The 27,574-nt window shown below is 42.1% G+C and overlaps 1 protein-coding gene across 2 annotated transcripts in view; it reads left to right on the top strand.

Moving 5' to 3' along the window:
• The first annotated feature begins 1,027 nt into the window (after positions 1-1,027).
• Positions 1,028-27,574, top strand: part of RGL1 (ral guanine nucleotide dissociation stimulator like 1) — a 77,076-nt gene continuing 50,529 nt past the window's right edge. For both annotated transcript variants that reach the window (XM_074877103.1, XM_074877104.1), the window contains exons 1-2: positions 1,028-1,166; positions 2,152-2,262. In XM_074877103.1, coding sequence (XP_074733204.1) covers positions 1,140-1,166; positions 2,152-2,262 — 138 coding nt within the window. In that variant the 5' untranslated portion in view covers positions 1,028-1,139. The remainder of the gene's footprint in view (positions 1,167-2,151; positions 2,263-27,574) is intronic.

Genomic DNA, 27,574 nt, shown 5'->3' on the forward strand with positions numbered 1-27,574 from the left:
GAGTCATTCTCTTGAGGTGAGACAGGTGAGAACAGTCAAGGTTTGTTTCCCAGTGCCAGCTGTACAGGTCCCACGGGTAGGAATACTCTCCCCATGCCTCCCGTTTCCCATCACCCTAAACCTTATCTCCCCAGAGCAGGAGCTCCGCCCCGTGCCCCTCCACATCTCGACCTGCACAGCCCCCGTCTCCGCGCCTCATGGCTCCCCTGGTTTTCTCGGGTTTCTTATCTGCTGCCGCACATCTGCACATCCCCTGTCCCCGCTCTCGCTTCTCCCTGGCAGGGGGAGGAGGTTTTCTGCCAACGGTCCCAGGGGTGCGGGGGGCCGCGGCTGCCCCCCCAGCCAGCATGGTGGGGGCTGCCTGCTGCCTGGGGTGGGCAGGAGGAGGAGGAAGGCCCTTGCTCTGCTCCTGTCTGAGCCCCCTGAACTGCCCGGTGGGCGAGTGCAGAGCAGGACCGCGACAACCCCGCCAGCAGCAGGGCTGGGCTTTCCCACAACGTGTAACTTCCTTACTTTCAAACTCGTGGAAGTAAGCTTTTTTAAACTAAGCTTGCCTTAAAATCCCCGCCTTCTGCCTGTTTTCCTTTCCAAGTGCTCGAACAGTTCAAAACCCGCCAGGAGCGGGCAGGGAGCCCCCCAGGCGGCCCGGCCCGGCCCTGCGCGCTGGGCACCTGCCCCGGCCGCCCGCGGGCACCGGGCGCTGCCGGTGCGGCTGCACCCGGGCGGCGGCGGGAAGGAGGCGCTGCCCGCCGGCCCCGTCCCCGCTGGAAGCCGAGCGGGACGCGCCGCACCTGGTCCCTCTTCCAGGGAGCTGGGGGTGGGTGAACGCCCCGCTCCGGGCGGCGGAGCCCCGGCCAGCGGCAGCCCCGCGGCCGGTCCCGGCGCGGCGCCGGGCAGGGGCGGCTGAACCCGCCGTCCCTTCTCGGCCGGCGGTAAACAGGAAGCCCCTCGGCGGGGCCGAGCCCGGGCCGAGGCGGGGCCTGGCGCGGCCGCCCGCCCTCCCGCCTCCCGCGCCGCGGAGCCGAGGGGCCGCACGGCTCGGCCCGGCCCGGCCCGCGGCGGCGGCGGCCGCTGACAGGGCGGAGCGGCGGCGGGCAGCGGCGGCGTGGCCCGTCGAGGCGCCCGGGAAGGCATCGAGAATGAAACTGCTGTGGAAAGCGAAAATGGTAACCGGGCGTCCCGTCCCCCCCTTCCCCTGCCCGCGGGGTGCCGGTGCCGGCGGGGTGGCCCGGGCGCGCCGCCCGCCGCTCCCCGCAGCCTCGCCGGAGCCGCTGCGCGCTGCCGCCTCCCTGCTCGTCCCCGCTCGGAGCGATGCTCGCCTTCCCCGGGAACCGTGTGCCTGTGCCTGAGCCCGGCAGGGCCCGGAGGGTGCTCCGGAGGGGGGGAGGCCCCCACCCCGGCAGAAATTGGGGCGCGGGGGTTCTGTCGCGCGCTTTTGTCCGGGCCATCGGCTGGGGAATGAGGAGTCACTGCAGCACATGTCCGCGGGAAGTTTGGAAGGGGTTACTTGCGCTACTTCTTTTTTTTTATTCTTTATTTTTTTAATCCGCTTTCTATTATGTGTGAGTTTTAAAGCCTCGGCTCCGTAAAGTTTTTTGTAGCTTGAAATAATAGGTTTTGGAAAAGCAAACCACACACGCTTTGGATCCCTCCTGTCAAAAGAAATAAAAGGTTGCTGTATTTTAAACTTTGAAGCTAACAGGCATTTAAAAGCTGCCTGCCTAAGTAATTCTACAGTTTTAAAAAGTGCAATTCCTTCCATAAATGAAAGGCCAAAGAGATTAATTGCTTTAGAGAAGGGGGGAGGGAGAGGGAAGAGAAGACTGCTAATCAAAACCAAACTATTTCCTTAGAAAAGACTTTATACAACTATTTTAAATATGTGCTAGTCTAGGAAAAATAGTTAAATGGAAAGTCAGGGTATCTTGATACCACAGGAAAGGACAGTTTGCCAAGAATATCTCCAGTGTTCCCTCAATCTAAAAGTGTCCCGTATCGCTTGGATTGTTGCATTTACTTTGTGCAGCCCATCTTCTGCCCTCAGCTCTGTGTGAAGCAGCACAGCACCTGGTATAAATTGTGGTTAGCAGAGGAGTGAAAATGTTCTTTTCTCTCTCTTTTTTTTTTTTTCCTTTCCCCTTTTCCTGGCAGAGCACAATTCAGGACGGAGGTGAAGAGGTAGAAGAGGGAGCTGTTTACCATGTCACCCTGAAAAGAGTACAGATTCAACAGGCTGCCAACAAAGGAGCGAGATGGCTAGGCGTAAGTAAAGCTGGCGCGGTGGCATTTTGGAAGGCTGCTCATGGACTTTGGAGCCTGCTCCAGGGAGCTGAATTCCACACGAATCGTTATGATATTAACTTTTAGCACTGACTGCTCTCACTCTTCAAAAAAACCCAAACACTGAAGTTGTCTGCCTGGGTCATCTGAAATAACTCTCTCCTTGCGTTGACTCTTCCGCTTTTCTTGACGTGTAAAAAAGATTTGACCAGTTGTGGCGAGGGGTCAGATGATACTTAGTGCAGGAATAAGGATCTTAGCTTATGGCCTGAGCAGTTGAACATTTAACGGTTGTTTCAGACTGCGCTGTGGCTTGTTTCTGCTGTTAGGAACCTATCTCAGGTCTCCCAAATAGGTAGTCATAGTATTTTGAGTAATGAAGATCTGTCAAAAGTTAGCGGAAACTTCCTGAAAAGTTAAGTGAATATAGGTTTCGGTCTTATTTTTGTAGTGCTTTCTCAGCCAGATGAGAAATTAATTGTCTGCATTTCTGCAAGAATTACAGCTCTGTACTGTTTTTCAGAGGTACATTTCAAAGCACGAAGGCTTTAGTGGTAAGTAAAATGAGCTTAAATGCACACGCACTCAATTTGGCATGCTGCTGAGTGCTTCACCTTTGTCAGGCCAAGTCCCCAGCTGATATAAAATGTCCTCACTTCATTGGAATCAGTGCAGCTGTGGCAGTTTGAGCCAGATCTTCAGGAGGTGGCTATAACTTTCATATTATTTTGTTATGTTTATATGTTTTCTTCAGGATCAAAGGCAATGATGTAAGAACTTGGTTTGATGTAGTATCCAGACTGGTATTTTAAAGGCTTTTAAAACTGCCCTGAGATTTATATCAAATCATGTTCTTGTGAAGTTCCGTGACATAAAGCAATGCAGCAGCGCTGAAACCACAGTCAAGAAAGATAAGCAAATTCTGTCCTGCATGCAGATAGTGCTTAGAATCTCCCCTTCCCATGTTTCCAAGAAGTACACAGAGTTCCAGTCAGAACAGATAATTTCAAATGTGCTTCCTTCGAGTGGCAGATTTCCCATCTCTGCCTCCTGTTTTTCCTAGGAAAAATACTAGAAAGTATTTTTGAGCTCCCGTGAATTTCCCAGCTGGTGGTTTTGTGTAAGAGGTAGAGATGATTTTGAAGATGTCTGTGTCCCATAAACATACTTTAGAAAAGTAGACTTTTTTTCCTGTGTCGGCTATGTTGTTCCTAGTCTGTAGAAGGAATTTGCCAGGTCTTGGTGATATTCTCAAAGGAAGAGTGCATCTATGTTCCTGAGATCATCACCACAGCTGATGGTGCCAATCTTAATAGGAGGGCAAGGGACTTACAAGGTCACGGATGTGACTTTTAGCTTTCTGTGGCTAGCATTAGTTTTTTCAGGTCAGAATTGAGCCCTGTTTGTGGGGAAGGACGCAGCGTGTCAGAAGTCTGCACCTGTTCTGGGCATAAATTGGTGACTTCAGCTTCCGGGCTGGTGTCTTTCATGAGCAAAAAATCTCATGCATATTACTTAAACATATTTTTAAACATATGGGCTGTTTGTTTCCCTTAAGCTCTTCAGAACATAAAGTATTTTAAGCTTTTTTTGTGATCTTGTTTTATTAATGGCTTTACTGTGGTCCTAAAGTCAATAAATAGCCTCTAACCCAGAACATTATTTATGAATAGCCATTCCTGCCCCCAGCAGTTTTGCCTTGAAAAGCCTAATTGTCTCTTTTATAATTGTCATCAGGTGGCATTTTGTTTTTTGTTTTTTAATCTGGAGTTTATGGGGTTTTATGATGTTATTTTTTTTTTCTATGCTTTGAAATCCACAGCACTGAATTCATAAAGTATTGGGTTTATCTATGTTGGCCTTATTTTTTTGATGGTGCTCTAAGTCATGCTTAGGTTGAAGATGCAAGTTCAGCTGAAGAGTATGGGAACAACCAATTTGTACATCAGCAAGTATTGAGCCTTTCTTGTAACAAATGTAGCACCTCTGTTCCTGATTATATGCGTGCCTGGATTTACTTTTTAAAAAGTTTCTTTCTCAATGTCAGTTAGTGTTCTGTAGAGGTCTACTTAACGGCTTGACCTTCACAGAGGCACTGAGCTTTTCGTCCTTTCTTGGTTCAGGTCAAGTTCCTTGTGACTTGGGAAGCTCAGGTCTTTTAAAACCTTGATGTTGCATGTGGCTTCTAAATATTGTGTGGTGTCAGAGCAGAAGCTTGATCCAGTGGTTCCAGAGTGCTTAGTTCTTAGTGATGCTGCGTTCGTAAAGTGATTTGGAGGCTTTTCAGTTGAAAAGTGTTTGATGGTAAATTACTTGATGGGTCTGAGAGAAATGCAGATCTAACTGAAAACTTACAGAAACTGTGTTGAAAGGAATATAAAACGTCTTACTTATTCTGAGTGTGTTGGGATTTATTACCAATTCCTTTAATTACTGAGAAGCTTGAAATCTTGCTCAAATATGTTTGTGTACAGGTACCCATAAGTGAATGAACCTCTATCTTTTATGTCTCGAAGTCTAATAAACATTTCTTAAAATTCTCTATCCTAGGAACCCATCCAGGGTTCTTGAATGGTTGGCCCTGTTAGGAGAGAATGGTCTGTTGAAAAGCCAATCATAAGATTACAGCTTAAGCACTGTAAACACTTGCTTATTTACATACAGAAATGTCTTCCTTGTGTTTCAAACTTCTACAATTAATAAAAGAAAAAGACAAACAGGCTGTGACATATGCAGTCATCAGCAGTCCTATAGCTTTCAAAAGTGTGAAGCTTTTGTATAAACACCAAATTTCTTAGCTTTAAATTTAATATTAGACATCAAAGGATGCCAATAATAGCTACTGGTTTTGTCACTAAATACTTAGTCACAAAATATTTAGCGAAGCTTAAGACTTTAGGCACTACAATATTATGAAATATTAAAAGCTCTAGTGGTAGCTCAGTGTTGTGACAGATGCTGCACAAAAGCACTATCCTGACTAAAAAGAACTTACAGCCTAAATATCAAGGCTTGTCTGTCCACATGTGTTGTCTCAGCTGATTACACCCAAGGCATTGGCGTCAATTTTGCAACAGTCTGATTTTTTTCTCAAGTTATTTGTAGACATCAAGGCAATGGAAAGTCAACAAGACTTCAAAAGTCAAATGTAACTTCTGGAGATGTTGAGCCAGAAGACCTCCCAAACACGATAGGTTCAACAAGAGACAGCACGAAGGCGTTTTTTGAATACGAAGTGGGTTTTGGTGTCTCCAAGATAGGCCTTGGAGATGTCCAGGATCTTGAGAGAGAAGATGTGAAGATCAGGAACAAGCCATGGATCTGAGATACCTGGCTTAACTTCTTTGTGAGAGAGAAGGATGGAGAGTAGAGATTTGTATAGATGGATGGCATGCCTAAAAGAGGAGATGAGGAGAATACTTTCTACAGCAGGCTTTTGAGTGGACTTTCAGCATCATTTTGAATGGCATTACATCAGGCTAGAGAAAAAAGCATATTGGTAACTGGAATAAAAGGTTTAAGAGTGCAGCAAGGAATTTTAATGATGTGGCTAGAAAGAGAAGGTTGTATTTTAAAACTATGACACAGAAAGAACCTGAAAAATGAGATTCAGCTTACTTCTGAGGATGTAAAGACAGCCTATAGGGAGGCTGGCACCTGTGTGTTGAACAGGATGGTGCTATTGTCCATGAAGAAAAGACAACAAAGCAGAAAAGACAGGTGAAAAGTTTAGAGTTCTGTGGGGTTTTTTGATCATGAACTGACAGCCAGGTACCCATGAAATGAAACAAAGACAAGCTGAGTCATACCTTAGCCAGAAGCAGATAAGAACAGTAAAGCAGTGGCTGTAAAAGTAGATTAGCTGCTAAACACCTGAATTTCTGTTGCCAGGAGCAGTATGCTGACAGAGTATGAATAGCCTCGGAAGAGGTGAACTCCAGTCAGTGATTTATTGTAAATAGTAAACTGAAAAGTAAACAGTTGACAGAGAAAGGAAAAAGCAGCAGGTAGACAAATAAGTGGAGAGATGGGGGAAATGTTTAAGAGGTGGGAGACTGAAAGAGATTTTGACTAGCTGAGTGATGGGACTATGGAGGGCAAAAGGGACAAGAGAAAGTGTAGGATGTGGATGGGATCCACTGGACAAATGAAAGGATTAGAGGATGACCACAGGAAAGAAACTTCTGCATTTGTCAAATGATAGAAATGAGAATTGTTCAAGGGGTCCTTTGCAAGGAGGAACAAGGGCTGGAGAATTTGAGGAGCTGGGACTGCAGATGTGGAATGAGATTAAATTGAAATACTGAAACTGCTCGACTATGGAGTGGACAAAATTGAAGATAGGAGGGATGGAAAAAAGGCCTTTCTATTGAAGGTACTTGGCCTGGTTGTTGTGTTTGCGCCATATGCCAGTGGATGCATACACTGAAGATGAACCACAGCTAGGGGCTAGCAGAATGGGCCTTACAGTAGCAGAAAGAGAAAAGAATGAATGGTGTAAGACAATAAGGCAGGAAGAAAATGAATGACCATATAAATAGCAAAGAGGCAAGTGAGGGAGTGGTTTAAGGCTACCTGGTTAGATGAATGTTCTCAGCAACTGGCAGGAATTGTACCAAGGCAATAGATACTAGTGCCAGCCAATTCTTTCATCCAATATGAGGTGATGCTGTGTCAGTGCGGTTTGCCTTAAATTCTGTAGAAAGGTAAGTAGAGTAGGTCTGTGAGATGCTTAGCTTTACAGTGGCACACTTGGAAACTCTGGAAAGTGTTTGGTGAAGTCAAGCGAAGTAGGAAGTTCGGATAGTTGAATGTGTGAGCTTGGAAGTTGGAGAGTCCAAACTGCAAACACTACCTTGACTTGTAGTTTGAATAAGGGAAAAAAACTTTCAGACAAGGGTGCCTGAATAATAATCTAGAAAAGATTTTTATTTTTTTGTTTAGGAATTAGATTTTGACAAATAGAGAAAAGCTCTTGTCAACAGACAAAGCTGTATCCAAGAGTTAAAATAAGAGTTGCTGAAAGTCAAGCCTTACAAAGGAGGTGAAAACAAACAGATAAAGTTTTCTCAGCTGTATGAGAACAACAAAAGAATATGTCTGCTTCATAGAGAGAAGGAGCTAGGAATTAAACTTAATCTATATATAAGCCAAAAAACCAAATGAATTTTTACCTGTTTTCTATAAGGATGACAAAGGTCAATCTAGAGGTTGATGGTAATGATGGTGCGTGGGGCTTTTTCATGTCTTCAAGCTTTGTCTCCAAGAGCTTAATGTGCCCGTGCTGGGCAGCTGGTAGTGTCCTGCCCAAAACTACAAAGGCACTGGTGTAAGAAATGATAGTCAAGCAGCAAGGAGTTTTAATTCATCGATCAAGTCAGAAATGCTGTTGTATGGCTGGAGAACAGCAGTGGTGCCTGTATTTGGCATGGGGAAGGTATGATTTAGGTAGGTAGGAGATAGTGATCTCGTGAAGATAACTGCTCTGGATTTAAAAAGGCTGTGGGCTTAAACTGTTTGTTTGTTTGAAAATCTGCTCTTGAAATCACTCCAAAAAAATTAGTGCCTGGGGAGAATGAGGAATTATGAAATATTTTTAAGTACCTGTTGAAGAAGAGCTGCTGCTGCAGCTTAAGCTGAAAGAGAGACTGTTGGTCTGGAGACAGGTGCCTGTGGGAGTTCTACATAGGTCAGTCCTGCGACTGAACTGCTGTCATGTGTTTGTTAGGGTTGGTGACATAAAAGCAGGAGCATGCTGACAAAATCTGATGGGCTGGCAGAGGAAGAAAACACCTGGAGGATGGAAATATCCTACAGGCTGACATTCAGGATTGCTGTAACAGAAGTAGCTACTTGAAATTAAGTAGCACAGGATGCAAAAGCATGTTTGTGAATGAATTAAAATAATTTCTGCTATAGGATGATATTTTTTGTCCTCATCCCTTCCAACTTCGGGTGTATTAGTCAATCACAGGATACGTGAGCCACCAACATGATGTAAAACAGAAAAGGCAAATGTGATGCTCTTGTTTTGGATTATTGCCAGCAGAGCTGGGAAGCATGAACGCTCCTTGGAGAGTGTCCTGGCTCTCAGTTTGTAATTCTGGTAATTTGTGAGAAAGTTGATTTAAACTGGAAGGGAGACAGGAGAGGACTTCTGGGCTCATCAAGAAAATGATGAATACGTCTGATTATAACCTGAAGACTATAGCTTAGTTAGGCTAACAAAATGAAGATTTAGGGTGTATGTGATTAGTACCTATAAAAAAAATCAGGAACTAAGCACAAGGGAGGAAAAAGAACTGTTCACACCAGCTATAGACTGGTGTAATCATTGTTAGAAATTAGAAGAAAATTTCAAATGATCAGAGATAGTGGAGTGGCACTCCAGCAAGAGTGAAGGAAGCAAAGAACCCAACAGCATCAACACTGGAGCTGGATCAGTTGGTGAAGAGGATTATAAGGTGATTTCCTTTGGTAGCAGAACACAGCATCCTCCAATTGTATGTTTCTAAGCCAAGTGGAAATATAAGACCAAGGAAACTTGCAGCGAACGGGAGGATTAGGGTGGATCATTGATGTGGAAGTTGCATTTTTGATAGGAAAAAAGTGGGAGTTTGACAAGAGTAAAAGAGTGATCCAGCTGTATAGTCAGAAACAGGGAAGTTGATTGTGCAGAGCTGGTTGTGTGTAAGAGATGAAGGTGAGAGGAGAGCCCAGAGAAGAGAGACTGCAGAGGGGAACATTTGGGAGCAGCTACTTTGTGGTAGAAGTCCCCCATAGTCTTGCCCAGGATGAGGAAGAAAAGGTGTGGCTGAAATGCTAATTCAAGGCAGACAGTGGTGCTGGTCTCTCCTGCTGCTGGAGAGACCAGTGTGCGAAGAGGAGGTGGCTGTCAGATTTGAGATTTGATCTCGTCGTTCTGGAGGCAGTGAGGGAAGGGCAGGTGGGAGCGAGGAGTACACTGGGGAGGCGGGGAGATGGATGAAGAGAGTGCCTTGTTTGTGTGGATATCTGAATACGCCCTGGGAAGAGGAATATGGAGAAGTGGATGCAGAAAAGGAGCAGAGAGGTGTTAGGAAATGTTGGTGTGGAATCGGAGGAGGGGAAACAGTGGTGTAAGAAGAATAGAGTGGATGCAGTGCCACAGAAAATGTGCAGTGAGAGGCACAGGTGTGGCATGGGCAGGTGGACAAGAAGATTACAAAAATGAAAAGCAAACGAGAGTTTTTAAAATGCTATGAAATGACTTTTGCAGACCTCCCTGTTAACCAGCTAGAGTACTTTATTTCACCCTCCAGGGGTTAGGGAGGGGTGGGCGACCGCTGTCCAGGAATCTGAGGGAAGCGGTGAGGAATGAGTCATTGAGACAGTAAGGGCTCCCTAATGCTTGCAAATGTTTTTCCGATCGGAGTCCTTGATCTGGGAAGGAGCGAGGAAGAGCCCTGCACTCTGGAGTTTTTACTGTGGCAGGTCACAGGAAATACAGCCAGGAACAGGAGTTCCCCCAGGCCTCTGTGCACCAGAGGAGGCCTATAGAGACTGTATCTCCACATCTTAAACGATTGCTAAGCTTTCAGAGCCAGTCCTCAAGCATCAGGTTTCTGGCTCTACTGATGGATGACACAGACTGCTCTTCCTCTGAGTGTTAAATATCCAGATAACAGAGAAATACTATGCTCCCTCATGGCCAGTGCTGCCTGGTTTAGTTAGCCATTGGTTGCATGTCTAGAGAGGATTTTAGATACATGGTTTGTTCTTTCTGCTTTCTTTTTTTGGCCACAGCTGAACTTCTGGCTCTGTTCAGGCAGAGATTGATTTAAAACACTATTTGTCTCAAAGTATCTTTAATGCTCTAGCATTGGGTGTATAGCAGAACATGTTCTTCCAAAACTATAAATGAACTGCTGTAGAAGGGTGCTTTTAAATACCTTCAGAAATCTGAAAGGGGAAGAGCTGAAAAATACCAAATGTATCACTAAATATTTTTGTGTGTTCTTAACACTGACACTGTTTGATAACTACCTTCTCTGAGAATTTTGTGGTGTTTTAAAAATGAATTTTGAATGATTGTCTCACACTGCACACTTCATATGACCGCAAGTTTGGCTTCTAGACACCTCTACAGTCACATACGTTGGCAGGAAGCTTGTATTGGAGAGTTCAGTCAGAAAAACATTACAAAAACTTCTGTCTAACTAATCTGGATCCCAGTTAGGACCTAGGACATAATCTTCTCTTGGACTCAAACAATATGTCAGAAAATAAAGTTTAGTTTTGATTTTTTTCTTTCCAGCAGTGACCCTGCTAAGTATGGGTTGAGATTTAAATGGTGCCTGGAACCATCAACATTTTAGGAACATGCAAAACCTCAGATTTTCTCTGAGCCTGCTCCTGCCCTCCCATATGCCCTTCTGAGCCAGCTCTGTGATTTCTTTTTTATCTTACTCTTAGGTCCCAGATGTTCTGGTCAAGTGTAGTTTCCTGTGCAACCAGCAGGCAAGGACTTGGCTGTTCATTGTCCTTGCTGCAGCTCGCTGTTTTGTCTCTTGATTTATAGCATATGTTGGTCCCTTTTGGCTAAATCAGACTCTTTGGAATCAGGTTCCCGCAGCCTGTCCTGACAGCCTAGACCAAGGCCAGGGTGTAGTTTGACCGTACATTTGGCAGAAGCAGAAAAACAGTTCCCAAGGAGCTGACAGGCTCCCTACAGAAACCGGGTTGCACTATTGTCCACTCCAAATGCTGTCTTCTCTGAGGGAACTGCCTTGGAGAAGGAAGAAAGATGGGGTGTGCTCACATGGATTTTGCATGGTGGAAGATGCCTGTCAACTGCTGGAGATCCATGAAGCAGATACATAGGTGATTTCAGAGGGAACCAAGTGATTTTACTTATAGACAGGTGCATAGTTATCAGAAAGAAAGCTTTGGCATCTCATTCAGCTTGTCTTTTGGTTTTGAGTAGGCTCTTCCCTCCTGTTCTTTCCTTCAGTTGTGGATATAATAGTACCGTAGCATCGTAGCCCTTATTAATGACTTCTTATGGAATATTTTTCTCCTTACTTCCTGGTTCAGGCACAGATCTCTGCTCCAGGGATATCCCAAGTAGCACTCTTCGATGCAGTCATCGGCTAGATAATAGAGGCTGTGTGTGGAACAGACACTCAAAAATGAAAACTGACCTTATTATGAGTTTTCAAATGGAAGCCTAAAAGATTACTGTCTTTTACTTTCCCAGTTCCAAATACAAAATGCATAATTAGAAGAGTAACAGGCTTTGTAACACAGTGTCATGCTCTCAGTTGAGTTTAAAGCCTCCCATTCCAAGCTGTCAAAGCGTGACAGGGTGGCAGTGCTTTAATCTTGCAGTGTTATTAAGTTAAGGCTGTAGGGTATTTCTGTGAGGCCACGTGGAACTAGGGAGAGAGACACAGGCAGCCTCCCTTCCTATAGGGCTGTGCAGAGGCATCTCTTGCTACTGATCATTATATTAAGTGAAATAGTAAGAGCTAAGGGAGGCCTCTTGAGCAAAAGTTGCTGGAGAGTGCTGTGTTCTGGTTTTGCACTGGTTGTGCGTGACTGCATTTTGGAATTCTCACAGCCAGCCTGCTTATGTACGAAAACTTGCCTTTGGCATACTTTCAGTTTACCTGTGACATATAATGACATCCTGTGCTATAACTGATCTCCACTGGGAATTCTTCCGATAGCTAGGATGCCTGTCTTTTTAAACTATACTTCTTGGATGGTAGAAGTTCCCCCTGAATTGTAGCATCTTAACTGTCTTGCTGCTAACATCACTGAATGTTATCTTGCTTACTTTTTCAAGAAGTGAAAGGAATAACAAAAAAAAAATCAGGTTGCTCTGCAAAGAAACTGGTATTTTCTTTCTGAATGCTAGAAGATCTAGGTCACTTGTTGGGTTAAAGAAGTGTTGGCAGGGGACGTGGCTATGTGTCATCGGAAAGCCTGGGAGAAGCTGCATATGAACTGGACTGAGATGCTGTAAAGAGAATAGCCCTGGAGAAGCCATTAGTTTTACAGTTCTGGTTTTGATGTTTTCATTGAAGAAACAGGCTGAAGCATTGCGAGCATGTTAGTCACGCTTGGATATAAATTTAGCCTTGGTAAAGCTAATTAAAAATATGTTTAGTGACAGCGTGTAAATGCATGCTTTGAACTTGCATCTTTTACTACTGCTGTAGGAATCTATTTTCTAAATAGATGGTTTCCTATAGCCAGCACTGTAAGGGGGTACAGCTGTGTGAAGAAACGAGCACAAAGTGATCAGATGATGGCCTAGCTGCTTGCAGAAAATGGGGTTACCTTGTGTGAAAGGGGTAAACAAATGCTAACTCAGTGTGAATCCTGTCCTTGCTTGGCTTTGTGTAGCCAGTGTGTAGTATCTTGTAAACCAGAGGCAAAATGTGTGTGATGTCTTCATGTTGTTTATCACCCCAGTAAGATAGTATCAGAGATTGTAAAACATATCGTTATGCATAGAACCTTTCTTTTTTTTTTCTTTTTAAACATCAGAAAACAGAAAACTGTGTTATATTCTTAGCAGATTGCTCAGACATCAGCAAAGCTGCATTTGTCCAGTGGATATGGACTAGTTTGATAGACCTTTCTTTGAACCCTGGGATGATATTTTGATCGTTTTATCTGCATACTTTTCTGTATCTCCTCATAGTCAACACATATACATCTAGACCTCATTCCTAAAGGGCTCACCAGCTGACCCGTAGTTGTCTCCAGGCAGTTGTTGTGGTTTTCCCCTGCAGTCTCCCAGAACTTCTCTTGCCCTTGATTCACCCCTAAAATGCTGTCTTTTCATGTTCAGTGGCCATATAAGCTCTTGAGAAGTGACCTGTAGTTCTTCATGGGTGGTACACTAGCATGTAGGGCCAAACTGTAAAGTCTGTGTTATGTTTTTACACCTCCTGGAATAAGAATTTTATTGAGATGTATGAGGATGTGGGTTTGGTGTTTTGTTTTAATAAAATTTTAAAGCTATAGTGAGGAATTCCGTGTTTTGGACATAGAAATCCATTTACATTTTATGGAAATCACCCTGTCTTGGACCAAATGAACTCATGCTAGTGCCTGAGTACAGCTGCACTGTAGTTCAGTTCAGCACCATGCCACCAATAATTTAGGGATCGTAAGGAAGATAAAAACATATCCAAGTGAAATGATAATGATCTTGGATTCTTACAGCATCTTTCATCCAAATAACTCTCAAAGCCTGGCCACAAATTTTCACCAGTCAATGTGAAATACGTTGTAACATAGTCCAAAAGTGTGATTTGGGTGGGGCTTAAAACTCAGCAGCAGTGCTGTTGCCCGGGATTTGGTAGAGTTCCCCTTTATCTGGGGAGGTGGGAAAGAGAGGAGAAGAAAGTGTTTCTGGGACAATGTGACTTCATGAGGTTGCTGAAGAGGTTGAATCACTAGAAAAATTTCAGAGGAAGGTGGATTAGCTGTCAAAGTTGCGTGGTAATATTTATTGAGTGGCTTCATAGTGTTATCACATGGATGTCTTCTCCACATGTGACGTGTGCTGCAAGGAGCAGCTGCTTAACAATGCACAACAGCACATTGAAACAATTTATGGCCAGAAGTGAATTAATTAAAACCACTTGGGGAGAAGACCTGGGCTTCTGAGAGTCCAGAGTTCTGTGCAAGCATTTGCCCACTGTGCAACAGCAGTTACGAAAAGAAACCCACATATTAAGCTGAAGCGGGGAATGAAGTGAAGCTTAAAAAATACTGCGAAGGAGATTACAGTAGCATCTCACTTGTTCCTGACTCTTGTTCCCTCATCTCAAAGATAAGGGAACTAGGAAAGGGTTGTCAGCATTTGGAGACACTGAAAAGGTGAGGACTGTTAAATTTGCATCTTGGTGCAACTAGGGTTGATGTGCAGCTTTAACAATAAGTTAACTCTTCACAGGATTGGGGCTCGATCCTGGCAATGAATAGGAGGATATAGCAAAGGCATTTAAAACAGTGAGTGGAGAAGGGACACTCCAGGGAGTGTTTGGTGGGTTTGAAAGCAAGGAGGGGGGAAGAAATGTGTAATTTTACATTGCATGTAATTAACCTGAAGGACTTACTGCTGGAAGAAGTAATTGAGTCAAGCTGTCTAGAAAGATTCAGAAAGGAGACATTTATATAAGTAATGAGAACAAATGCATGAATACTGTACGAGATTTAAAACATGACAGGTAACATTTTGTGATTTAGGCATAAAACAAATACCTCCTGCACTTGGGAAGAGTCTTTCCCCTTAGACTGGCTATTCTGTATGTTATGGGTATTTCTTCTTCACCTTCCTCTATAGCATCTGGCCATTGTCAGAGGAAAAAACCTCTAGTTTAGTTTAAAATGACAATTATTATGTGTTGCTGTTTATAAAGTTCTGGTTTCAATTTGTTTGCAGCAAATATTTAACGAGGCAGAATAAAATTGAACACAGGCACTCATAAAAAGAATCATGAGAACTTTAATGTCCAGAAGACGTCAGGGCCATATTGCAACATAGTATGGGAGTTTGTTGTGGGCCTGTTTTCCAGCAGTCCTGCAACCTCCTCCTGGTCAATGAGAACTCTGGGTGCTCAGATCCTGATTTTTTTGTGTGTAAACCAAAAGTTTGTGTCCTTGCTGTTTTAGACTCTGCGAATGTAGGAGTTGTGTGGGTTGCCCTTTGCTTTACCCCATTCAACTTCATAATAGCCGCTTTAAAAATAAGGCAGCTAGAACAGAGTATGGTACTCTACATGTGGTCTCATCAGACCTTTTATGCAGTGGAAGAATAATGTCCTTTGACTTGCTTCGGTACCCTTTATTTATACTTTGCAGAATTGTTTGCTTTTTGTTGCCGCTTCCAAGCGTTGTGCTGAAAGATTTAATGTTCTGCCTACTCTAACCCTTCAGATCTTTTCTCTGATCTGTGTGCCACAGTGTGACCTTTGAGGGTAGTACTTTCAACAGACTTTTTTGCTGGCCTCTTACATTTCTCTACATTTCGTTGCATAAGCCATCTGTTGCCCATCAGAGTGCTTTAACAGCTTTGGCAATCAAAATTAAACTTTGGCAGCCTCCACGTTAGGTGTGAAGCTTTCTGCCATTTTGCATGGTAGCACTCATTAACCTTCTGTTCTGTCAGGTTACTGGGTTAGAGTCTGGTGAAGAATGTACTTGTTCCTCTTTGCCACCAATTTGTGTCCAAATACCAATTTATGTCCAAATTTTTTGCAGTCATCTCTGTAGCTCAGCCCTGCATCAGTGCAGAAGTTATTGCATACTGCAAACACCACTGAAATTTGTGGTGGTGGTCCTGCTGCTGCTCCACTTGTCTCCCATGGCTCAGAAATAACGTGAAGTCTTCACTGAGAATAAACTGGTTGCTGCGTATGATATTGAGCGCGTGAATTATTATGTATAAAGGCCCCGTCATACCAATTTGAGGATAATCGTGATACTGGATTTAGAGAGGTACTGCAAGTCAGGAGTGCTGTGCCCAGTATTCATTTGTTAATGACTCGCCCTGGGGCTTGAACTGATCAACTTAACTTCTGAGGGTTTAATTTTCTCACCTGTAATATAGTCACAATTCGTTTTCAGATCTAGTGATCTGAGGAGTGTAGAGGCAAACTCTTGTGTTTTAATATGAATGTATAACATTCAAAGCTATGAGAGTGAAAATTATTCTACTCTGCTGGACATGCAAGAAAAGTTCCGTAGCAGAGCACGATCCTCCTGATACGCCCTATGATTCTGTTGTCCAGTCTTTACTGTTGACATTTTGGAGAGCAGTATACTCTGCTGCTTACAGATGCAGGGGCCTGGCACTTCTGATCCCTTCTGTGAAGAGAAAGGGTGTTGGGTGAGACACTGGAGTTTACCTCCTTCTTCTTAAAACCTTCCAGCAGGACCCCGGGAGTGTGCCACGCAGCACGTGGAGGAGTGGGTTGCTGTATCGGAGTGGGTTGCAGTGGCTTCGAGTGCTGCGTGGGTCTCCAGCACACGGCCTGTGGGCTACAGCCAGCGATGCTGCCACTGGGCCACAATGGCACTACTAAGGTGTAGGCATTTTAAATGCTTTTGCAGAGTGATCCTGTTATTATATTCTTTTCTTTCCTCTATTTTCCTCTTAAGTTATTCCCACCTTTGTGTTGTGAAAGCGGTTTGAAGGGTTATTTTCTTTTCCTCTCCTACCCCCTCAGCTGCTTTGAACAGTTGCCTTTCTCCTTATGAAGGCTCAACCTTTCTCCCAGTGAATAGCTGTTTCTTCCTTTCTAGGGAGTCCATGGACTCTTTGTGCAAGTAAAACAACGTGTTTTTATTATAAAGTGTCATTTTCTGTTGAAAGGTCTCAGAATGATTGAACAATATGGAATGAATGAATGCTTTGAGATGTGTTCAAATTATCACAGCTATTGGGCTTCAAACTGAAGACTTGTGATAGATCTCATGTGGTAGCTGAGACTTCCTGATCTCAGTGGCTCCTTCTGACTCTTAAAAATCAATAAACTTCTGAGTATCTATATATCCTAAATCAGAGATAGACCATCGCATATTACAGAGCTATCTAGGATTTTATTTCCTCCTATATACAGTTTATGCCCCGCATAAAATCTTGCATGCGTTGAATCATATTGAGTTTCTGTTCTGAGTCAAGTGCAGAATGTCCTTCAGTTGTTTATAGTATTCATGTGGATAGAATTTACTAGATGAGGTTGGTAACGTTTCAAGGCTTTGTTGGTGTTGGGATGCAAATGACAAGTCAGTACACCCTTCAGGATTAAGTGTTGTCTTCAGTGCAAAAGAGATTAGTTAACTAAATGCTCCTGAGGTGCATTTGGAAGCTAGTTTAAATATTACATGCAAATACAACAAGTAAACGATTATGAAGATATGCCTACGCATCCTTTTGTCTGTTTGCTTGGTTCGTAGTAATCTCTGGCTCTACCTGCGGTGCATTTTGTATTTTTAGAGTAGGAACCCTCTAGGGCAGGGATGGTGCCTTAATGTTTTGACATGGCAGCCATTGTGCTGCTGTTGGAAATGTTTCATAAGTAACAATAACGTATTTCATTTGGAAGTCAGATCTTACGCTTTTGCATTCCTCCCATTGAGTGCTTCAGACTGATTCTGGCTGTGCTTTCGGTCTGCTGGCTCCCTGTAGCATACAAAATGTGAATGAACTCTTGCACACTTACTTAAATCATGAGACTTGCATTCTTTGTGCAAAAACAGTCATTTTGTTCGGAAAACATCAGGTGGTTATAAAGTTAGAACAGGACAGAGAAGAACAGAGCTATGCTGTTAACTCCTGATGGGTAATTAAACATGCACACATGCACACACAAAACCAAACCCCCAAAAACTCCCGAACCAAAACCAGACAGTAAACATGAACGACTTCTGTTTTATCTTACAGCCTGACATTTTTTGCTCTTTCTTTCCCCCTTACTTGTAAGCTATACTTATTTTGCATTGTGACTCAACACTTCCACATAATTGTGTGTGTTTCGATTTGTGTCCATTGTCTGAGGATTTAAGTTCAGCTGCCACATAGCATTCTTAAACTGAAATACAAATGTCTGCAGCGTGTTCAGTGCCAGCTCGTGCAACCCGTGCTGCTTTCTGCTGTGTCAAAAGAGGTGGGTTAATGGCCAGCTGCTGTAGTTACAAGAATGCAGTAAGTTGTGTAGGCATGCGGTATGTTTATGCCATCTGTTTATACAGTTTGTCATACAAAATGCAGAATTTGTCGTAGAGAAGATACCTATAGAATCGGCACAAGGATGTTGCCATCACAGGTACAGTACATACAGACACACATGTAGTCATACATAGACACTCTTTATATATGTGTGTGTGTGTACACAAGAGAAGAATCCGAAGAGATTCCATATCGGGTCCCCTGTGATGTCTAGATAATGTAGTAAAAATGAGTTTGGCCTGAACTAATGATTGCACTAATACTTTTGGTCTCTTTCTGCTCTTAAATAGATGTTCAAGCTGGTAACTCTTAATATTAGGTAACATTAGCTTATTATTACTGTTTTTTCTACTCTGACCCCACCCTGGAGAGGTCTCTTAGTTTCAAAACAAAGGGCAGTAAAAAGCATAGCCATTGAAATGAAGTTTATAATGCAGTTAGGTATGTATTCGTGCTGTGGCCGTAAAAACGGTTACTTACTGCTAACCTATTTTTTTAATAAAAGATTAAAAAAGCTTGGCAGTAGAGATTGCTCACAGTAATTATTATGAAACATGTAACAACATTTCCTGGGTATTTTTTTCTTTCACAAAAATACTTTATGTTTCAAGTTCAGTTTATTTTAAAATCTGAATTAGTCTTCTGCTAATTATTTTCTCCTCTGTCAGAATGTATTTAATCTCCCCGCACCTACCGTTTTCCAGCTATTCACACTATTAAAATCTCTCACTCTTGCCTTGTTGTTTACACTGAGTGCAGTAGCAGTTTACACTGGTTTCCTGAGTCAGTATAATTTTAATTTCTGTGTGCTGTTTGAGCAAGCTTTGCAGTGTGAAAGGAGAGCCAACAATACAATCAGGATGAATCAAACCAGTTTGGGTTATATAATGTGCATTCATGCTACTGTTATGCAACAGAATTATCACTTGTGGCATTCTAAAATACATTTTGAGTTCAACAGTGTTGCCTGCTGTCTCATACAGAATGTTCTTTGTTTCTAATGACTGAGCAGAAAGTGATGATGAGCTCCACAATTAAATTAAATTACATTCCCGGAAAGGGAAAAGTAGTGTGACTTTTCCCAGGTACTGGTGAAAAATGGTCTTTATGTTTCTGAATGGTCAAAATACAATTTGTTCACGTTGATCTATAATTTTCATAAAATGGAAGGACTCTTGCATGTTAAATCTGTCTGACTGTGTTAGTGGTAATATCAATCATCCCTTCTCTTTGCTATACCTGGCACTTATTAAAAAATGACAGCATCTTTTGGTTTAGCATTTTTCATGAAAGAAGCATGGCAGATGACTTTACTGATGAGTGTTTCACAAACAGAATTTGTATAATAGCTTTCCTCTGATATTTCTTAGGATAGACATAGAGTAGTTGTCATCTTTAACATCCAGACAGCTTATAAATATGAGGATAATTGAGAATTTTCAAGTTCTGTGTGGTGGTGATGTCACTGGGCTGATATAATAGCAGTACGAAGCGGCATCAAAATTCAGTTGTACTGGAAATAGTCCTGTGATGTCTAGCCTTGTGTCAGAATAATCCAGGGTCATATAACTATAAAATAAGGAATTAAGGAGATGGGAGGGGATGCAACATTAAAATTGCAGTTATGCAGTAACTGTAGCATAAGCATTAAGGTGTATGAGACCAGGAGATGAGTCTTGGGAAAGGGTCACATAGAAACACTTGAAGGACAAGGTTTTCTATTTCAAGGTAGACTATAAGTTATTTATGAGCTTGGACGATGACTTTAGCAGCTGTATTTTTTTATATCTGGGAGGATATTGATGTGGGTGACATGGGGAGAAGGGTCCAATTTTGTAGGCCTTCAAAATCTAGATTAGTTTACAATAGGAGAAAGTATTCTGTGTAGAGGCCACAGTGTTCTTACATGTCACTGAATCAGGTAACCTGACTTTTTCTAGCTTATACAGTCTGCCTTGTTGTATAAAGTTCTTTACTATTTGCATACAAAAGGAGTCCTGGAAGGACAAAAAGGGACTAATATGTGCTTTTATGTCAGTAATTTAGCTTAAGATGTCTAGTTTATTAGGGTGAGGAAGGTTCTTACCTGTACGTATTCATGTTTGTTAGAAATGCTCTTAAAGTTGGGAAGTTGACATGGCCTTAGCCATTTATGCAACATTTTCAGAGTCTAGTTAGCTCTTCTGTAGGAGATTTACACACTGATAAGGGAATTCCATTATCTGTATTCAACCTGGCTACTTACAATGCATATCAGCATGTCATGTTATTTAACAAAAATATCACAATGATTTTTGACAGTATTCTTATTCAAAGTGTTTGTTCATACCTGGGTTTGTCCTACTCCTTGCTTGCTGTGCCCTTAGTTGTTGGCTCGTGACAGTATTCTGCAATCACCCGGTAACAATGCAAAAGCTAAAGCCACGTGAAGGTCTCTTCTGGTGAACACTCTGGTGTCTCAACCCTCTATTAAGATCTAGACTGGCTGGTATTGCATGACACCAGCAGGTGACTCTTCCAAAGGTGGTAAAATGTGTGAGGTGGAACTGGGGAGAAGTTTTCATTTTGGTAAGAGATGGTTTGTTTTCAAGTTCCCAGTAGACCTTACAAAGAACTGAGCTGGGATCTGGCCTTTTGAGCCGAATATATGAATTTGTCATGTTTTCAGTTGCCATTTTTAGCTTCTCTCATCTGCTTGTTGCAACAAAACTGGGTTGGTTTGGTGGTCTTTTACATCTTTAGTGTAGAAATAACACTGCTTAGTTTTATAGAGTACTTGTCCGTCTGCGGACTCTGAAGTACTCTACAGAGGAGGTTGGTGTTAACTTGCCCTTCCATAGCTGGGAAAAGTGACGTACACATCGGTCTTGCATAAGGCTCTACCCAGGGCTAATGTTACCATGGTGTGAATTTTCAGAGTTCTAAGACTCTCCTGAGCCACCTTGGAGGGCCTCCCAGGTGGGACTCTTCTTCCCGCAAAACTGTCAACTGAAGATCCAAACTCCCAACCATCTGTAGTTAACAGATGTTCTGCTTTGTGCAGGTCAAATTTTTGAAATCAGTTAAAATCTCTAAGCAGAGCAAATAGTTGCACTTCTTACAAAGGTTGGCCAGTAATTCTGGCTAAACTTAGTGGTGGCCAAATGCATATTTGGCTGCATAATCTGATTTGTCTAATGTTTTATAGATATGGATGATGTTAACTTATGGAGTGGTGAAGAGTAGAAACATCCTGCTTGATTATGCTGTGTTTTCAGATAATCGTAATTAAGGCTTGCATTCTGTATGTAAATACAGTATTTCCTCTACTGTGAGCTTGAACCTCTAAGTATTCCTCCTATGGAAGGTGCAGTATACCAGTCGTTGTAATCTATAGTCAGGATTACTGAAAGTTGTTTCAGAGTCAAGTGAAGTTTTTGAGTTGTCTGCCACCTTTTTGTACTATTTTTCCCGGCTCAACTCCCCTTCCTTTCTCCTTACGGTTCCTACTAAGTAACCCAGCCTGGAAACTCTAAGCAGGCTTTGGCACCTGCAAATTTCCAGGCCAGACTGGAAGCAGTGAGAGTATGGGGAGGTAGGAAGAGAAGTTAAGATAAGGGTTGTTAGCAGAAACAGTAATTATTATTTACTGTTTCTGGGGCACAGGGGGACTGCCCCAGCTCCTGTTTCCCTTTCTTAGGGACTCTTTATAACCCATACCTGTAAACGTTTTTATTAGTCTTGACAGTTAATCACTGCCTGTTTTATGCAAGTCCAAAGACTATGTAGAGCTCTTCCCTCATGGAGACACTATGTAACGCTTCCTTTGTCTCCAGAAATCAAAATATTTTAGAAAATGGGCTGATTTTACTGCCCAGATGGGCAGTAAAATCTATTTCCTTGCCTTCGTTTTGGTGCCCTACTCACTTAGCTGTTTATTATTTTGAGTATTTATTTACTGCTCAGTTTGGTGATTGGACATTTTGGTGTTCATATGCACTGAAGAGAGGAGGATGCTGAGTTTTACAGAAGTAATTGTCTAAAACGAAGGGCTTTGGAAAGATATTTAATATGGGACATTTGTTTGCTGGGTTAAAGAGTGTTTCTAGTAAATGTCATTTGATGACAGCTATTCCTCAAACAATGTAAGATGCACATAAGAGTCTTACCTGACTTACTGGTTTCTTTTTCTTGCTTTTCTATGTTAAATTAGGAACTTGCTAAGCTTCAGAGTTTGATCAAAATCACCACAAGGAATATTTATACGTACTGACATATTATGAAAATATGTCCCTGGCACGCTTAAGAGAGAACAAGACCGTGGTGAACTGTAGAACTGTGAAACACAACAAGCAAAAATGAAAAGGGTTTAAGTAATCCTTAAGTAATCCTGATATTTCAGGTTCAGTTAACTCTGAAGACAGTAAGACAAGAGAAGAGGGTGGGAGGGCTTGTATTGATTTTGTTAAAAGTCCTCCTAGCAAGAGAGGTGAGAGTGAGGATGAGAAGGAACTTTTTGTAGGTAGAAGCAATGAGAATGGAAGTGCATAAATCACACAAGACAGCTAGAAATGGAGGTTTGGGGCTAAGCTTTTGGGGCAATTTTTGGTCTCTTTAAAAAGCTTGTATGCTGCCTAGTAAACCTCTTGGAGGACTTGATTCTTGCTGAATAATATGGCTACATTCCTTTGCTGCACAGATGCTTCTAAGAGGTGGGCCAAATTCGGAGGAGGAATTCATAAGTTCCCATGGCTGAACAAGTTCCACTATTTGTAAGAGTTGGACAATGCCATTTTAACGTAGACCTCTTTGAAAATTCAATTTCTTAATGCACTAGCTTAAACCTAAAGGAGTTTAGATGCATGCAGTGAGAGGTAATGTGTAAATTAGGCCGCTTTACTTTTGCTTTGATTCATTTAGACCTAGTCCCACATAGTTCACTGATATCCAAATGAGTCTAAATTTGCATAACTTCAGAAGGTGTGAGAATGCACAGCTCAGCGCCATGGTATGCATGTTGTTTCTTATTTTCCCCAGAGTGGCTTTAAGTAGCTGCAAGGTGCCTGCGTGAAAGGGTTCTAGCTGAGCAACAGCATTTGTGTAAGAAGCTTTTTTCTTTTTTTTTTTTTTTTTTTTTTTAACCTCTAAATCTGACCCACATCTTTTGTTACTGTTTGCCAGCTCTTCAGACAGATACCAGCCAGGCTGTGAGCTCTAAGGATACGAGAAAACGAGAATGCTTTTTTGTATAATGATCATGGAATTAATTGGTCCTGGAAACTCTGGGTTGCTGCCAAGAAAGGTTATTTATGTGTTAAGAAAGCAAAGGAAAAGGGTGGAGCTTTGGAAATCCAGGAATACCCCTAGCTGTTGGATCGTAGGAAAGAGCTCATGAAGTTATTTTGGCTTCTCAGTTTGGTGCAGTCAACATGCAGAATTGTGATTTTCAGCAGCATCCAACATGAGGAAATGGGAGTTAGCGAAGTGGAGGGAGCTCTGCAGAGAGCTCCATCGTCTTTTTATTTCCAAGTGCACTGTACGATACAAACAGATGCTCTTGCAAAGGCAAGCATCTGCGCTGCCTGAAGTCTGCAGGCTGCAAGAGATCCTACCTCTGATCACCCAAATCCTGCATTTCAAGCCACGGTTTCCTAGACTGGAAATTCTGCTTCCAATCCAGAGTCTTATGCAAGCTGTTTTCCAGGCTGACAGTTCTGCAGAGTGGAGGACAAGGACAGAGAGGAGAGTGGTGGGATGCAAGGCTCTTAACTACTGCCAGCATTGCAGAACCCATTGCAAGTGGAAGCACGGGTGTGTACACCCGAATGACACTTGAAATAGTTGTGACTAATTTGATAAGCTCAGTCCTGTCACTGCTTTTTCTAATGTGCCCTGTTAATGTGGTATTGTTAGTGCAAAATTACCACTTTTTCAATTTTTTTGTGTGGTGTGTTTTTTTTTTTTTTTGCTTTTAATGGTCATGTGCTGTGGACAGGGGGAGTCAGCACAATGTGTGCAAGTTTGAGTCAGTTCAGCATGATTGTCAGCTGCTGTGGATTTTATCTGTCTATACACAGGAGGCAATCTTGCTTTCTTTTAAGGGGAGCAGGCTCAATTATAAAGTTCGTTAAGATCTTTGTTGGAAGGAAACACTATGTCAAATAAGTTAATATCTTTGCAGTTATTTACAAAGAGAGTAGGAGACTTACGTAGCGTCTTGAAGACATATTATTAAGTTTGGTGTTTTTGCCAAAGAATCCAGTTGTTCTTCAAACTTCTCTGTTTCAACTGTCTTGCTACTTTAAGTGATGTATGACTGCATGTTTAATGAAGGATACCTTAGCTTTTTCTTCTCTCAGGCTGGTGTTATGGATGCTTGTATTTCTGGAGTTTTTGAAGCTTAATCTTTTCATGATTTGATGATTATTTGATTATTCCCCCCCCCCCCCCCCCCCCCCGGTCAAAGATGAGTGTAGATATTAAACGCTTATGCTGGAGAGCCTGTGTGTAAGAAAGCAATATCCACAAAATAAGGGCAAAAGCATCTTACTCCTGTGTTCAGAAGGTTTAAGCTGATTCAGGCAAACAGTGAAATGAAACACTCTTGATTAGAGTGCCCTATTTTTAGTTAACTTAGAAGTTACTGCACTTTAGACACTTCAGGCAGTTTTATTCCAGCATAAAGTGTCTGTCCAGTAAGTTAATAAAAATAGGTAGAGTGGAAAACTCCCCATCTGGGAAAGCTGTAGGTTTCAAGAAAACTCAAAAGCATTTAAAAAGCCATCAGAATCAGTAAAACTGGAGTCTGAGACACTAGCTAGGTGCTCTTGAAAATAATTTTGCAGAATTTCTAAATAAAGCAAGTCTTCAGTGAAGTGGTGATGTTTTAAATGACTAAGCCTGAAGAATATTTGATATCCCATTTACTTATTGTTCATCCCAGTTGTTTTCTTTTGGTATTTTTTTCCTAATGAAAAACAATTATACTGATTTCATTCCACAATTCTCGCTTTCAGAATCTCAACAGATAATATTTGCGCTGGAAAAAAACTGCAGACCAGTGTTTTTTTGGGTAAAAGCGATTGCTTCCAGTGCTATTTCTGAAATAATGACTACAATTCTGTATGTCGTTATTTATGTAACAGCCTGTTTTCGTACTGTTCAGAATTTGAATTATTTTTTTACCTTGAGCGTCTACTCCCTCTTGCTAGGGTGTATCATTAATTTAGGAGATGGTGGAGTTTATAATTGATTGATAATCCCATTGAAGGTTAACAGGTAGCATTTGTACCTTTGGCCCATGAGTCTGTGGGATCTAGATCTGTATTTTAGCTGTCAAACTGAGTGAAATACCTGGCAACTTTGGGGCATGTGGAGGTTTTGCTTTATTTTCCTGTCACTGGTAGGCAAAATGGCAAGAGGTCATGGCCAGTTCTTGCAGAGAAGGACTGATAGGAAATGGAGATTGTGGTATCAAAGGTTGCACATGGTGTCTCAGCAGATTCATAAAGGAGTGTTGCTTTTACACACCCAGTAACAAGCTGTGCTGGTAACGAGGTGCTTGTAACTGAGACCAGCTTACTCAAGCGCTGTATCGGTGGCTGTAGCAGAGAGAAGAGGTCTGTTGGATATTCTGCCGATACTCGTATCTTTTCCTCATCCTGCAATTGTGCGCGTGGCTATCTTGCACTTTCACAATGCCTTGGTGAGTCAGTGAGATTGTGTGTGGGTTCAGGAGCCAGCCTGTGTAGGGCAAGGTCAGGACCTTAATTGTAACCAGCTTGGAACTGAATTACAGCTCCTTCATCACCAGGGCATCTGCAGCCGGTTTTGCAGTCAGTTTGTGTTTGAAGGAACTTTTTAGCCTGAATGTTTTTAGTCTGCATGGATTGTTTCAACAAGAACTGTATATGCAGGTAATGTTTTGTGCTGTATAGCAGTAAGACAATCACCTTAAAAGAGAGTGGGCCCCTCTGAAGGTACAGCATTGCAGAGGATTAGTAAAGATGTTAGAATTACACTAGATCAGTACCCGCACAACCTCAAAAAATAAGGACTTGCAAGAATATACCTCAGTTCAATCTTTCTCCATTTGCTTTTGAAAGATGCTGTCTACCTGGTAGGAAACTATGTGCTCATCAGTTACATTTGCAGATTGTCAAGGCCATAATCCATTGCCTGAAAAAATCAAAGTAAGACTGTTGAAAAACCATAAAATAAGTCAGACTATAAAATGCCGTATTTGTTTACTTTTAGCCTTGTAGAGGACCAAGGAAATCTTACTGAGGCCCCTAGATGTTAGGGTCTAGCATCTTTGTTAGACCGCTGGACACGTTGGAGGAGATGAACAGAAGGAGCCAGAGAGCCCTTTTTGTCTTTTTGATGCACAAAACAGTGCAAAAGTTCTGGTGGCTTTAATTGGTACCACGTAACAGTGATCACCACGTGCTGCTGTCAGAACTTGTGAACAGCTTTAGGAACATCTTTTAATAGCAGTAGATACAGTATTCCTCTGAGCAGACAAAGCAAAAGCAAACATGAAAACTCTTTGCCTTTGGGTAGCCTGGTTATGTCAGTGAAGAGATGGCCTCTTGATTAAATCCAGACTGAGCAGTTTCCTGTTAGCATGCTAACTCAGCCCACAATGTCTTATTCTGAAAGTCTGTTATTGAGCGGGTCTGCCAAGTCCTTTTTCCTTTTAAACTTACAGGCAGCATTGCTAAAATAATACAAACACAGACAATCCCTAAAAGTCTCTTAAAATGATTTCTAGCAGTTTAATGTTTTGCTGACAAACTCAGTTTTAGATTTTCAGTGTTTGGTGGTGGTTTTTTGGTTTGCTTTGGTTTTTGGTGTGGTGGTTTTTTTGTTTTTTTTTTTTTTTTAAACATTCTCCCAAAATGATAATCTTGGGGAAGTTGCAGTGTTGCAATTAGCAGAAAAATTTGTGCATGTATCAGACTTGGAAGCAGATTCTGCCCTTGTTTGGTACACATTCACATTAGTGAATGAGACGTTTTTACACACACTGAGTAGAATATGGCCATAAATCAATACATCATGGGTTGGACAGTCTGCTGGATAGAAAATGAATAGTTAAATACAGTGGTGCAGGCGTTCTTCCCTGTTTGAAAGTGGTTGTATTGTATAACTAGTTATTTTCAAAAGCATATTTTAATTGTAAGATGAAAAGTCAGCAAGAAAATTTAGTATTTTTTTTTCCCCTGAGCAAGTTTTGCTTAGGGAAAATTTGAATGGAGGAGATATATAGCACTAGTAACAGTATTCTTATAGTGTTTCTGTAATGGTGATGTCATATATAATTCTATATATACCTTTAAGTCAGGTATATAACAAATTATACACCTTTAAAACAGCCGTAAGATCCATGGAACAAAATTTTGCAAGTTCTTCTGGTGTAATTTCACTCATTCCCTGTGGGGTTGCATTTGGGGTAACAGTGGGGTTTGGTGCAGCAGTACTGTGCATTGCCTTCTCTGTTTATAAAAGGCATTAATGGGTTCATGACACAAGCCCAAGTTACCAGTCTGTTTGAACAGATGTAAACCCACGGTGCTTCCA

The sequence above is a fragment of the Strix uralensis genome, chromosome 8 (assembly GCF_047716275.1).
Source record: "Strix uralensis isolate ZFMK-TIS-50842 chromosome 8, bStrUra1, whole genome shotgun sequence".
NCBI classification, from domain to species: domain Eukaryota; kingdom Metazoa; phylum Chordata; class Aves; order Strigiformes; family Strigidae; genus Strix; species Strix uralensis.